The following is a 14,479-nucleotide window of genomic DNA, read 5'->3' on the forward strand; positions in this document are numbered from 1 at the left end:
AATGCCATAAAAAAACCTTTCCGGTTAATCATTTCTTTTCCACGGAACGCAGAAAATTACATTTTGAGAACGCAATTTTAAAAATTTCCTGGGTAACATGTCCCCGGACACTCCCACAAGCTAGTGCCTCCGACACTCAACGTTCGCGCCTGCTGAGCCTCTTCATCCGGTACTAGCAAATGCCACCGAAAACCCTGCGAGAGTCGTAAAACTTTATCTCCTTGTTGTGAGACGCTGGTCAAGTACAAATTCTAACCTTAATAAATTCAAAATTGTTCGGTAAATATCATTGTTTGCCACAATCTTGGGTTATCTCTTTTTTCTTCCCCGAATTCAAGCGAAGCTTCCGAGTGTAATAGAATTTTCTAAATCTATTTAAAAATGGTCCTCAGTGGAATATAAAAGAGTGCTTTGGGCGCATTATATTGCGTAAAGCTAACTTTTGACTGAAATTGAACTGATCCTGGTATAGAAGAACATCCTGTCCCTCTTTTTACGGTATAAATCCCTGACATTTTTGTGAAAAACTCTCTATATTTACTAGTAATGCTGAGATGATGGCGCTAAAATGTTTCGCATGTTCGCAAGGTATGTTTTTGCACTGCAATAATTTTTGCGGTATTTTTTGCTCCTTTTCATGGTGCTTAGCAACTGCATCTTTTTCTGGTATGGGGTGTAAGGAAATTTCATACGAAAAAATAGGCAAACAATAGCTTTTATCTAAACACCTTTTACGGCTTAATAATACATGCAAATGGCCTCAAACTGGTATCAAAGCAGTTATTTATGGCTTTAATGATGTGTAGCAAAATTGCAAATATCACAGCATAGAGTATAAACACCCGCGAATAAGAACCTATTACTTTTTTGAAGCCTGGCAAAATAGGGTCTTGTAAAAGAGTGTACATATTGGCAATTTACGCTCAGTAAATTCTTAATTAGGTTCTTAATTCTTATGAGAAAGATAGCAGATTGTTGATTGCAATCACAGTATTTATTCGCAATAATTGTGAATAAATATAATAATAATTGAGAATAACAATAGTAATAATTATACAAATAATAATAACAATAATAATAACATTGTTATTGTATCATTATAACCCTAACAAAACTGATTAACGAATTTATATACAGTCTGGTACAGCATGTTCTTGTGTTCTTGTAGCCTGCGTAGCTGGTGGTATTGTGTAGTAGTCGAGTGAGATTTGGCGGCGGAGCGGTTGTAATATAGTCGAGTGAGATTTGGCGGCGGAGCCGTCACGAGCGGCGAAGCCGCGAGAAATACCGCCTCGTCCCTACTCCCTTTTTTTTTTAACACGGCTCCGCCGCCAAAACTTTAATCTGTCACCCACACAATACCGCCAGCTACGCAGGCTAGTGTTCTTGTTGTACTTCGATTATCTTCAAATTACAATCTCAAAGTTACACTCGTTGATTAAATTATATATCATGAATTATTTTTAACCCACATATAAGAATCTGCTTGATCAAAGTGGCAATTTTCTGCCAGGAAGTTCTTAATCCACAAGGTTCTTATTCGCGGTTGCTCATTGTATTTTCTTGCTGGTGTGATTGAGCTATTTGTTATTACAAATTCTTCCGCTTTCAGCCCACTGAATGCACGTACTAGGCTGTAGTGCCTTTTGGTGAGAGTATATTGGTATCAAAAATGCTTTGCTTTTAAAATTTTGACTTTGACCCAATGGAAGTTTTGACCTATTTTGTTTTATATTTTGTTTTGACATCATCAAGGCGAGGTAAAGCAATATGATGCGTAATCCCTTACACGAAGAGGGTTCTTTAAATATACTTTAGAAATTTTCCCAGTTTAGCAAAGAGGGTCAAGAAAAAACAAACTCCACTAGGGAGGAGACGGGTTTCTTCTTAGGCCATCTCTTTTTTCTTCCCCGAATTCAAGTGAAGCTTCCAGGAAACAGTTCCTTCAGTACTTCTTCTATTTGTAATTACAGTTCGGTACAGTATTTTGTTGATATCAATATTGGCAAACTCGAAGTCAAACTCTTTGGTTAAAATATTTATCAAAATTTACCTGTAACCCACATGTAACAACCTGCTTGATTTTACATAGCTAAACAGGTTCTTAAATTTTGGGGTATTTAAGTGCCAAATTTTTGCCAGCAGGTTCTTAAACCACTGGGTCTTTATTAGCTGGTGTTTACTGTATTCTAGTAGGCTTGAGAAGGATATTTTGCGTTGCAGTTATGTGCGTCAAAATTTCTTTCGGATGAATGAAAAAGCCTAAAAGCGTAGCTCCCGTTTAGTACTAAAGGTCACAACAACTGAAGACTAAATAAAAAAATAATCACACACCCGTGGGAGTTCGTCTAATGCTCGGACAAACATCCGTTCCCCGTATTTAAAAGTAAGGCGTAGACCTTGACCTGTCTTGACCTGATTCAGTGATTTTAGAGTGCGATTTTTATGGGCATTCTTCGCTTTGCACCATGTCTGTTATTTTCCTGTATTCTGCAGTTTGCCTCTTACCCCTGGTCTGCATTCTTCGCTTCACACCGACCTGAGGGAGGTTTTCGTTCCAAAATGTGTTTGGTATGTAATAGCAAGGGTGACTCAAATGTAACGTAAGAGTTCAAAGCAATTTTAGCGCTAAAACATCATCTGACCGTGACAGTGTAGCAATGGCAGGAAGAGAAAGGTAGGGCAGAAATGCCAGCTTGGCAATAAAACTACTTAGAACACAGCTCAAATGAAGGAGTTTCCCGATGGCAGGTTTTGGCTCAGTCCTAGTGCCTTACGCGTTCATGCTAGAGTGACCAAATTCTATGACGAAATGGTTTTCAAAGAGAAGTTACTTCAGAAGAAGTTGAAGGAGGCTGGGTGGGGGCATTTTTTTTAGCATAAGGGAAGTAAGGGTGGAATCAGCGAGTGTAGCACTTAAAAGCAGTAAAATGCTGTCCAAAATTTACGTCCTCAATCGAGTTTGAGAGAAAAAAAGGATCGATCAATCCCGCAATAACTTTATTAACGTGTCAACCTTCTAGCACGCCACAAGTGGTGCACTAATCGGAGACACTTGGGGATATTTGGGAGCCCTCTCCCCCTCCCCCCACTGAGGACGAGGGTAATTGTTTTCCCATTGCATCATCCCAGCCACACGTAATTCCTGATTTATTTTTCACAGAATTTAAATAGGCCTTCTAGGAATCAGAGCCGCTTGGATGCTTCATTATGCTTCACTGCATACTATTAAAAGTGGTCGTTATAAACTTTCGCTAAAGATAGCTTTCTGTCTCCGTGTAACTGACTTTATACGCGGCGGGATCTTCACGACTAGTGAAACTTAACTCAGGTGAGGCAGATGCACGATTTATATTATGAAATTGTCGGTGCTATGATTATTTTGTCCGAATGAATTGTCTCATCTCATCCACCAGGTAACCGCTTTTTACCCGGCCGCTTTTTGATTTAAAAATTTATTGGCTAAGGCTGCTGCTAGAAGTTTTAGAACCATAGAGAAGTACACAGACTCAGACATTTTTGTAGGCTTTCGAATGATTTCTGACGATTGCCGGGTCAAATTAAACGGGACATCATTTCAGACATGTACAGTCTTCTGGTGGTGTAGTAGTTGGTATATTTACTCCTTAATCCACACAGATATGCAAAACTGATATTTCTCATAATCAAAGTACGAAGTTTGTAGTGTGCTCAATTCATATAAATTTCAATATTATCAAAGTTGCATAGCTGCATAAAAAGATCTGAATCATCACCCCCCGCTTAGTACTCAGATTTCTCACGATCTGCAGTTTTTTCTAGATTCGTTAGTATTGGGATGATGCTGCAAAATAACTTGCTGTCGAAGCAATTATTCGCTCTAGGCCTCAGATCGCATCCACGAAGTCTGGAACCGCTACACGGCCGGTTCAAGCTTCCTGCCTCATGGCACCGCTTGACCATCGCGTACTCCCGTGAAAGGTACCTCCGAAAAGAGAACTGAAATCTGAGAGGCTTAGAAAGGCTAACTTTGTCAAACACACGCCGGCTTTATTCACTTCAAATCTACCCACTCACTTATGCTAATGATCCAACCGACGGATTTTTGTTCAACGCCTCGAATGTTCTTGTAAACCGCAATAGAACAATAGAAGAAACAACGCAATTGACTAAATCATAAAACTCACTGTGACAAACACTTTACCTCCCTGCGTGGGACTGCCTCCAATAGTAATGCAGACAGACTGAAAATGCTGCCTTTCGCTTAACTCACCCTTATTTTTACTGATTTTCAGTTTGTAAAATACAATAATACCAACAAAATTTTCATAACCAGTCAAGCATATGTACGAAGTGTAATAAAGCATCATTAGATTCTTAACAGCTTGCTATCTTATATTCCCTGGTTTATTTTCCGAACGACAATAACATTTTTTTCTAGTTTAGAGTTATGTTGTAACGGTTTTTCTTGTTCCTATGATTTTCAACGAAAAATAATTTTCTCTTTGGCAGTTATTTATCTGAGGAAGGCAGGCCATGCCTGACGAAGTATTGGAAAAATGCAAAATTTCCAAGCTGCACAATCAGCAATAGCCTCCCACGCACGCGTTTTTAGGGGATCTCGTTTTTCATCCCTCCCCACAAACGCCTGCTCAGCTGAAAACAACATTCCTTTCCCATTATTTTATTTGTGTGGTAAGCAACCAATAAAAAGACGTTGTGAAATAAAGTGCTGACAGGCTAAACGCGACTAAAACGTGACCCTAGAGTTACCGTTTTCCTTCTTTTCTTTCCTTCTCTAAGGTTATGCAGTGCACGGAGAATTCTAAAATTTGACTAAACCTTACTTTTGCCGCTCTGAATGTAACATTTATTAGAGGTCAGAAAGCTTTCCCAGTGTTTCGTGCAGATCGAGTAATTATCAGATTACCCTGCGGTCAAGGTAAACTTTCCAGAATTTGGAAAGTACAATGTGATTGGCTAAGCTTTAGCCTGCGTGACGTGGCAGTCGTTAAAAAGGGAAGAAGAAGGATAAATTTGGCGCGCGAGGGAGAAAGGAAAGGAACGCCTGCAAGGACGCCATTGTTTTCTCAATTTTTCACGCTCAGATTCTGAGCGTAAAAATAGTGATTGGTCAAAAAATTAATAATTAAATGTCAATCTTCGACTTAATTCCTTTTTCCGATTGGTCGAAAACAACATCACGCCACTTAAGTAACCAAACATAATAGTATGTTGTTTATAGTGAAGCGTGATGGGATTTCTCTGCGGGAAGACACAGAATAGAAAAAATCAGTTAAAGAAACCGTATGAAGGGAAAGGCCTGTCAGCAGATGCGTTTTACTGAATGGTTTGAAAAGTATCATCTGCCAACGGCTTGTCGGTTTTACTTACACTAGAAGAAAGAAAGGAAAAATCATGCAGCCTGACATATGCTTGTTATTTCCTGTTTGACCCGCGTTATCAACGGCAAGGTTGTTGAAGAGGAAGCGATTTTTGGTTGAGGACTTCTTCTTGCTGGTTATAAGACTGCCAGGAACTTAATACTTTATTAAAATTACTGCCTTCTTGCAGATCTTTGAAGTTCAGCTCTTCTTTCCCCGCTACTAGCGTTCTTTTGTGTGCTCCGCCGGATGCAATTCGTCCTGATAGGTATTCAAGGAGTGACCGCAAAGTGTTTTCATTTTTCTCGGACAAACATTGCATTGAAAGTTGCGAAGAGCAGCTACATTTCTTACCAAATGTAGTTTTCCAACCCGATTCCCGCGCCCGATTCCTTCAGCAACAACTTGAATAGATTTATGCTAAATTTTCAAGGAAGATTCCTTCAATGGACGACCGTATTTGAACTGTTTTTATAATACCTTCACTGTAGATTTCTTGTTTTTGGAAAACAAAAGAAAAACAGTGCGTGAAATACGACTAGAATACGTGCATTGCCGCCAGACCGTATTTGACAGCTAGTCATTGACAGTTGCGTTATTTTTGTTATTTTTTTTTAATTAGTGGGCGGGATGGCGAAAACAATGGCTTCCTTGCAGGTGTTCCTCTCCTCCCTCCTCCCTAGCGCGCGGTCTCGCGCCCTGATTCCCTTCCTCTTCCCTTTCGAACGCCTGCCACGCAGGCTAGCTAAGCTTGGGAAAGGAATGTTGCCTTCGGTTGAGTAGGCGTTTGTGGGGAGGGATAAAAACGAGCTCTCCTAAAAACGCCTGCGTGGGAGGCTAAATCTCGATAAATCAGCACTGATTTAGCATGTATTGTTAACTTACCGAGATCCAGCGGTGAACTTTGTTTGCACGTTAGCCTCTACTTTCACTAGAACGTTGTCAATACCGTCCTACAAACGGTAATGACCAAAAAATACTTCCTATGGCGCTAACAAAACGTCTTTTAGCGCTTAGAATTTCTCAAAGGGAGTGTGCCATCTTGGTAACGTGCAGTACTTTAAAATCGCAAAGTCACTATTTTATGAATGATATCATCGATGTCAAGTTAAATTTCGGGTGAAACTCAGTTTTTTAGTACAGTTTCACTTCCTCGCAATAGGAGGGTCTTTTCACAGATGGTCCGTAGTCTGGAAAAATCACCGGCCATAGAGGATAATATTACTCAAGTGATCTTTCTGTGGTATGTTCTGTGCATTTCTCAGCATCTTTCTGACCTAGTAGCCGTTAAATTCTATTGTTATCTTACTGGTAAGTGTGCGTGTATCAGCATCATTTGGAAGAAAAATTTCTACTGAAGCACAACTGCAATCTTATTCAGATGTTTGCACGTGTTGGATCACTTCGAGTAATTTCGATGACGGCACGTGTCAAGGTCAAAAGACAGAAAAGCTGAGCGAGATTAAGAAAATGTAATTGCATAATATTCAGTGAGCTTAGCTACAATATAAAGGGACTATATCACTTTAGCCTTCTGTGCTGCAGTCATTACTTAGTGCCTTTACCCATACGCAAATGGACCTGTAGAGTTTTGGAGAAGATATCAAACAATTTCCATCAGGGAGAATTGACCATAATTATTATTTTTGTTTTGTCGAGCTTTTTGCAGGCATGTGTAAAAAGCATTAAAACTTGAAAACGTTGGCCCAATTTTTTCAAGTTTCAATCCATCTCCATCCGTGCCATTCGCACTGAGCAACAAGCGAAAGAAGACAGTTCAGTCAATGCCTAAGTAATGTCGTAAACAACAAAACCTGGCCACTACGCCAGGAATGAGATAACAGCTATAAACTAGCTCTGAAGAGATAATAGAGAGTTGTGACTAAATTCCGATACCTCACTTTTTAAAGTCACCCATGAGGCGAAATTTTTATATAGTTTGTTCAAAATACGCTAAATTATATTCAAATTATATTCTTTTTGGACGCAAAACTTAATTTGACCCAAACGGCTTGGAAGGCTTCATTAGACAATATTGCTCAGTGTTTTGTCTTTCTCTGCTGAAGTCATTACTTATTGCCTTTACACAAAATGAACCTGTGGAGTAACGAACAAAATATCAAAAAAATTCCATGAGGGAGCGATAACCATAATTATTATTATTATTATTTTGTCTCGTTTTTTGAAGGCATAGCATTAAAACTTGAAAACATGGGCCCAATGTTTTCAAGTTCCAATTTATGACAATGCTTGCGATTCGCAGCAAAAGACGACAGGAAACAGTTTCAATGCCTAAATAATGTCGTGCAACAAAAACTGGACCCTTTTGGGGATTTAGTTGATGCGAAAATAAGTTTTAGTTCTACATGCATGCATTACAAAGTCAGGCTTTCTTTTTGCAAGTGCATAAGTAACTTATTTAAAAGTCATGATCTTCCCTACATTTAATTCTTCATTTATCCCGCAATTCAAGTATATGAAATTCATTGATTCATATATTCAGTCTCATCTTTCCCGGGTATATTACGAACCAATTTAATGACCAGCTCCTGGTTGGCTCGCTAGTTCAATTGGTTAAACCGCTGCACCTGTATCCCAAAGGTCAGGGCAATTTTTCAGGCTTTCTTTTCGCAACTGCATAAGCTGGATATTTAACTGTGATGATCGTCTTGCATAGTTTGTTATCCGGCATGCGAAAAGCCTAAGTACTTAGTCTGAAATCCTGAGCATTCTTGCTGCTCAGTTTACCAGTAGCGTTCTCGGGCGTTCACTTTGAGAGACAGATGGAATAGCTCCTTCCATGGACGGCAGGCGGTGGCTGTGGAAATGTCGCCGACTGGCAAAGTAAGCTCATTAGTGAATGCTCATGTTTGTCCTTTCTTATTTATGTTTTCAAAACGTTTTCTTATAGGAGATACTTTCCATCCTTCCATGGCATTCGCAGCTCCGATGTTTCCTTCCTCAAAGGAGACCACTAACTATGCAAGATTATGCCGCCTTCTTGTTGGTGCTGGTTCACAGGTCTTAAGAGAGACATTTGACAGAATTCATCCTCCGGGAGTCCTAGACAAAGTTTTAACAACCACACCAGCTCATCCTAAACTGAAGAAACTTCAAAAGAAGAAAATCTTGAATCCTTCGCAATGGGATAAACTGTACCCTGTCATCAAATCTTCAGTTACGTCCAAGAATTTTGACATCACTCTGCTAGTGCTGCTTCTCAGGAATATTTGTAGCCTGACTCCTCCTGCCACCGGCTGGGATGCCCTACCTTTACCTACAGATTTGACTCGTGAGGCTGAAATCGTTCGCATCAAATTTTATAGAAATACAGTGTATGCCCATGCACCTCAGGCGTCGATTGACGATACTGCATTTGATAATTACTGGAAGAATATCCACGATACGCTAGTACGACTGGGGGGAGCGACTTATGAAGCGGCTATTGATGCTCTTAAGAATGACAGCATGGACCCTGAAATGGAAGATCACTACAAAGAGCTTCTAAAGCAATGGAAGATGGACGAAGACAACATAAAAGACAAGCTGGATAATATTGAGGCCAAAATAGACAAACTTGACGCAAAAATTGACAAGCAATTGGGTTCGACGTCCGGTAAGTGGAATACAGAGCCCTTAAATTCTCTTTCAGTAGGACTTACATATAACGAAGATCCAAGGGACTGACAAACTATTTTCACTGTAACGAGGCTTCTTTATAGCGAGGTTAATTCGACAAATATTTTTATGAGGGGGGCAAAAACTATCGCTCGTTATTCCGACTTCGTTATATACGGTTTCGTTACATGTACTTTCCGAGTACTTTTAATTTACTGTAGGTATACGTATCCTGCAATTACGTTTTATTTGCGTATCAAATACATCTTGTCCATTTTATGATGACTCAAAGTCAACACCTAGGGAAGGTGTACGTTTAAATCTCCCATGAACGGACACTTTTGGGGAAAGAACGAATCCGCTAGAGGGAGATGATTAACAGTACATAGAATTTTTGCTGGCTAGTTTTTTCTTTTAAGTTTTCCTTTTACATTTCTTTTAAAAAAATTAAAAATGCCATAGTAACTATGCTAGATTTCCCTGTAACCCAGTTCTAGCTGCAAAATAATATGTTGCACGATCAATGCCCCGGAGTTTACTATGCTTAATAAGCCAAACATTCAAATTATGCCAGCAGTACCCTCTTCCAAAAAAATATAATAATTAATCATAAGTAATGATTAATTATGTAAAAAAAATAACTGCAAGTACAATCTGTCGAAGCCTAGTAATGGGAAAAGGCCGTTAACAGAGGTTCGACTGTAACTAAAAATACATAGCCTATTGACGGTCTTTGTCCTTCGAATGAGGCTGTTTTGCTTACTCGCAAGTTTTAATTTTCTTAACTCTGTTGTTTCTTTCGTTCGAAGAGGAAAGGAACAAGAGCACACCCAGAAGTGAGTTACCAGAAAAAGAGCTAAATATTTACGGTCGCACGAGGGAGATTGAAAGCGTTGTTCAAGCCCTTTATGGAGAAAACGTGACAGGCGTGGTTGTCAGTGGAACGGCTGGAGTAGGAAAGTCCACGGTAGCCATTCAAGCTGGGTATCGGCTGAAAAACGAGTTTGGAGCCATTGTGAAATTTTGCTCTTTGAGAGGCGCAGGGAGTGGCGAACATGACGGCGTTGTAAGAGAAATTCTGAATGTGTGTGCTCCAGGCCATCAACAAGGTAGCGATTATCCAAAGCACGTTTTGCTGAACTGGTGCAGGCAGCTAGAAAATGAAATGGTACTTATCGTTGATAACGTGGAAGATGCTATACTGGGTCGTGATAAGTACTCTTTTTTTAATTTGTTGGGCGAGATGAGGATGCGTTCAGACTGTAAAATAAGGTTCTTGATAACCTCGAGTTGGGACATTGAAACTACCGGAACGGTTTCAAACATCCCACTTCTTAAAATAAGTCTCGGTCCTCTGGATGTTAAGGAAAGCGTACAAGTTCTAAAGAATGCAGCTAATTTGACGTCCCCTGAAACTGAGCCGAACACTGAAGTCAAATTGCGCGAAATAGCTGCACTTTGTGAGAACATTCCCCTCGCACTACGATTAGCTGGCCCTCTTCTTGCTGTGGACTCTAAATACACTTTTGAGGAACTAAAACTTAAGCTTGAAAAGAACCCGACACGTACTCTTGGTCTTAAACCAATAATGGAAATAGCTTTTGAAAAACTAGACGAGTCTTTGCAACGTGCGCTAGTTTCTCTATCAGTGTTTCCTCAGTCTTTCAAGAGAGACGCAGCAGCAGCAATACTTGGTGATAACTGTGCTGAAGCTTTGACAAATCTGAAGAAAAGGTGTTTGATCCAGAAACAGGGTGACCGATACCTCATTCACTTGTTGATTAGAAACTATGCTAAGCAGATCGGACAAAGAAAAGATTTCGGCCAAATTCTTGCTGATGGCAAGCAGGGTTATCTAAAGCACTTTTTGTCACTGATTTTGAGAAATGCTCAGGTATATTGGGCGAAAGACACATGTAAGGAATCTTTAAAGCTGTTCAATGAAGAAAGGATGAATCTTGAGTTCATTTTAAGAGAAGTAGCAAACGGCCAGAAGAAATTCCAAAATTGCAAGGAACTTGAAGATGTAGTAGACTCCTGTAGTCAGGTAGCACCATACATTGAAGATTGCGTACCTTTTAAACTTTATGGTGACTTCCTTAATGGCCTTCTTCAGTGTTCTCGGAGTCAAGAGAAAATAACGAAACAAGTGGAGATTTTGTGCCTCCTCTATGATGAATCAAGAAGACACGGCGGAGAGATGGAGAAATCAAAAGATCTCATCGATCAAGCCATCAAACTTCACGAGAGTCATTTGCCGGTTTTTGAACAGAACAGCTTGTCTGAAGGGTTTTATTTGAGCCACTATGGAAGATATCTGTCACAGGAATGTGAAATGAGAGTTCAAGCACAACCTTTTCTAGAAAAGGCGATCTCAATCGTTGAAGAGGAAACAGTTGAGCAAGCATCTACATTTGATATAGGCAGAGTTCTAGCTCAGATGGGACACAATGCAAGGCTTGGTACACTCGACAATGCGGATACAAGATACAAGAAGGCTCTAACTAATTTTCAAAAAGCCCTGCGCTTTCGTCAGTTAAATTATGGTGAGCATGTTGTGGCTGCGCTTGCACACAAAGACGTGGCAGGTATCTTTTTGTCTATCGAAGGTTTCGGCAAAGCAGAAGAAAACTACGAAGCAGCTGTTCAAATTTTTGAAAGCATGGGAATGATGAAACAGAAAGAGGCAATTCCTACCTATAAAAACTTTGCAAGGTGTTGTGAAAAGAGTGGTAAGATTGACGAAGCACGAAGAAAATTGGAGATGGCGATTAAAGTTGCTGATACCACTATCGAGGGGAGCCACAAATGGAAGGTTGAGATCAACACCAATTTGGCATTGATTTTGTATAAAAATTACCCCGATGAAGTTAGTAAAGCGGATCAACTTTCAAAAGAGGTTTTTTGCATGGCCAAAAAGCTTAAAATTGAGAAATGGCATGAGAGCGAGAAACTCAAACCGTTATACAAAAAGAAATAGACCCGTAGTTAACGTTATAGAGAGGAGAAGTCATAACGTCACGTTGCCATGGTAGCAAAATTTCTGGATGATAACAAACCGAAAACGTCACTTTTTTGAAAAAAGTAAATCATTGTTTCAAACTTCATCGATCTTATTCAATTTTATTTAATTTGTCAAATGCTGGTGACATTTTCTATGAATGTATCCGAAGGCGTGGCCATAATCACATGTCCTAGCTTTCAAAGATGAAAGATACGTGAAAGATCCAAAGCGCCACACGACAAACTATCGGAGAGTCCTGGCTCCAAAGCAAACTTTACTGCGAGAAACAAGAAAGGAACAAACAGCATTATGCGTCTACTGTCATTAGGACATGGTTTCGAATATGATCAAAACAGCAAGGTGTGATAAATCATTGACTCCATAGACAAATTTAAAACATTTTCCTCTAATCTCTTCTTCAATATGAATCCGCTTGGTGCTTATTTCATTAATCAGGCCCACAATCCTGGCAAAACGCGTCTTCCTGAATGGAGGAGGCGGCTATACACAGGCTTTGTCGTCCTTTCATTTTCGACTTGTAAACACATCCACCGAGCACGATCTTGCGAGAGGTCTCGCGAGTTAGTTCCTGGATTTTAAGAGCTAAACTGTGATCAGGATGATTATGTCCTACGTCACAGAAATCGTTTGGCCACTCGGGTTCGCAGACGTTACTTTTCGGGTAGAGAGAAACGACGACTGGAAATACGTCTGTGTCCGCAAGCCAAACAATTATATGAAAACCAGAGTTTAATTATTGACTCCAGACTAGGGACCAAAGTGCACTTGAAGTGTAACTGAAGTCAAGAAGACTTGAGATCTACTTTGGAAAGAAGATTCAATAGATTTTCAGGCGTGACTGCCCGCAGCTAAAACAGTGGTTTTTGTATGAACAGTCGTAAGAAGGTTTCCAAATTGTTGTTTCTAATAGGTGGTTTTCATGTAGTCTCGGGAGACACAAATAACAATGGTGAAATGAACAAATGCTAGTGGACAAACAAAACAAGCTAAAGAGCGATCTTTTGATTACCGTCCACCAGCATAGCGGCGATGACATAACGTGAAAACCACCTATACTTTTACATCTGTTATCATTATTTTCCGCGGGGATTATTTTTTAGGCTCCCTACAGAAATACGATAAATCATTCATTCTACTTGGTTGACGTTGTTTGTGTCTGCAACTTGTCGTGCTGTAAGTCCACATTTTCGCGTGAAGTTTCTTCGCGGCGGAATTTGATTTTCCTGAAAACTTGTGCACAACTGTTGTGACACGCCGTTAATCAAAGAAAAATGGTTATTTTGTTTTGCTTGCGTGTTTAGATGCGAGTACAAGTCAGCGTGCAGTTGATAAGCTACAGCAGAATTACATCACAATCTTCTTCTCAACGTAGAATTTTCTACCCAAATTTTGCTTGAAATAAGCCTTCAAAATACAACTGCTAAAGTAAAACTATGAAGTCTTTTTGAAGTCGCACGTGACTGCAGGCTGCAGAGAGCTCATTCCCTGTGGAATTTTAAAGTTGCGCGCCCACGTGCTTTCAGCCTCAAAGCTGTCCTGTGATTCGTCAAGTGCGCCCTCCAAGTAAGGGGGCACCTGACCAACTGCACTTGAATTCTTTTGTTTTACGCTTATCACCAGGCTAGAAAGGAATCCAAAAAGTGAGGGCCATTAAAACTTTCACACTTTAAGTACGTGAGCTACACTTAGGGGATTCTGCACAAACTTACAGCACGTGCCATTTAAAAAGACGTTTTGGACAAAAAGAGAGGGAAAACGTAGCGCTTATAGAAAACAAACTACTGCAAATTATGAATTTTTTTAATTACACTCAGCTTTTATTCATGTTTACGTCTTTGATACATTTCACAAAGAGAATTGAACGTGTAAAATCAGATGAGTGCGTCTATTAAAACTTAATTCAGACTCCCTCAGCTGTCATCATCAATCTCTACCTCCTGTGTTCGTACCCTTTCAATCTGTGAGTTATTCAAGGCAATGGTAAAATCGCTATCTTGATGTTGATCTTTATTCATGCGTTTTCTCAATCGCTTCCCAATAACAAGCACAGATTTCGTTTTCTTTCCATTAATTACCATTTTGTTCATATTCGCCCAACGCTGAATGTTCCCTAAATTCCTTTGAATGTTATTGTTTACTATAGAGATGTTATTCCACTTAGAGCAAGATGTTAACGTCGCATCATCAGCATAAATAACGATGTTAGAATTCTGGATATGTAATGGAATGTCATTAATGAGGAGGAGAAAGAGTATAGGTCCAATGATGGTTCCTTGAGGGATACCTTGATCGATGGGTAATAGAGACGATGTACATCCGTGCACACTTTTTATTGATCCGCGCCTGAAGTTCACTTCAACGGGTTCAAAACGACATGGTTTGAAGAGTGGAGTGCTTGTTTCATCGGCTAACCTTTATCCGCCCTGCTTTTCTAAACAAAGTCTACAGGTCTTCCCCGCCTTTTCTGCCCCCA

General features: G+C 39.8%; 1 protein-coding gene across 1 annotated transcript; it reads left to right on the forward strand.

Moving 5' to 3' along the window:
* The first annotated feature begins 3,247 nt into the window (after positions 1–3,247).
* LOC140930748 (uncharacterized) lies at positions 3,248–13,914 on the forward strand. Its single transcript, XM_073380456.1, has 3 exons — positions 3,248–3,331; positions 8,275–8,979; positions 9,791–13,914. Exons 2-3 carry the CDS (start codon positions 8,295–8,297, stop codon positions 11,959–11,961), a joined length of 2,856 nt encoding a protein of 951 aa, XP_073236557.1. The 5' UTR covers positions 3,248–3,331; positions 8,275–8,294; the 3' UTR covers positions 11,962–13,914.
* The last annotated feature ends 565 nt before the right edge of the window (positions 13,915–14,479 follow it).

Source organism: Porites lutea, chromosome 3 (assembly GCF_958299795.1).
Source record: "Porites lutea chromosome 3, jaPorLute2.1, whole genome shotgun sequence".
Classification (NCBI taxonomy): Eukaryota; Metazoa; Cnidaria; class Anthozoa; order Scleractinia; family Poritidae; genus Porites; species Porites lutea.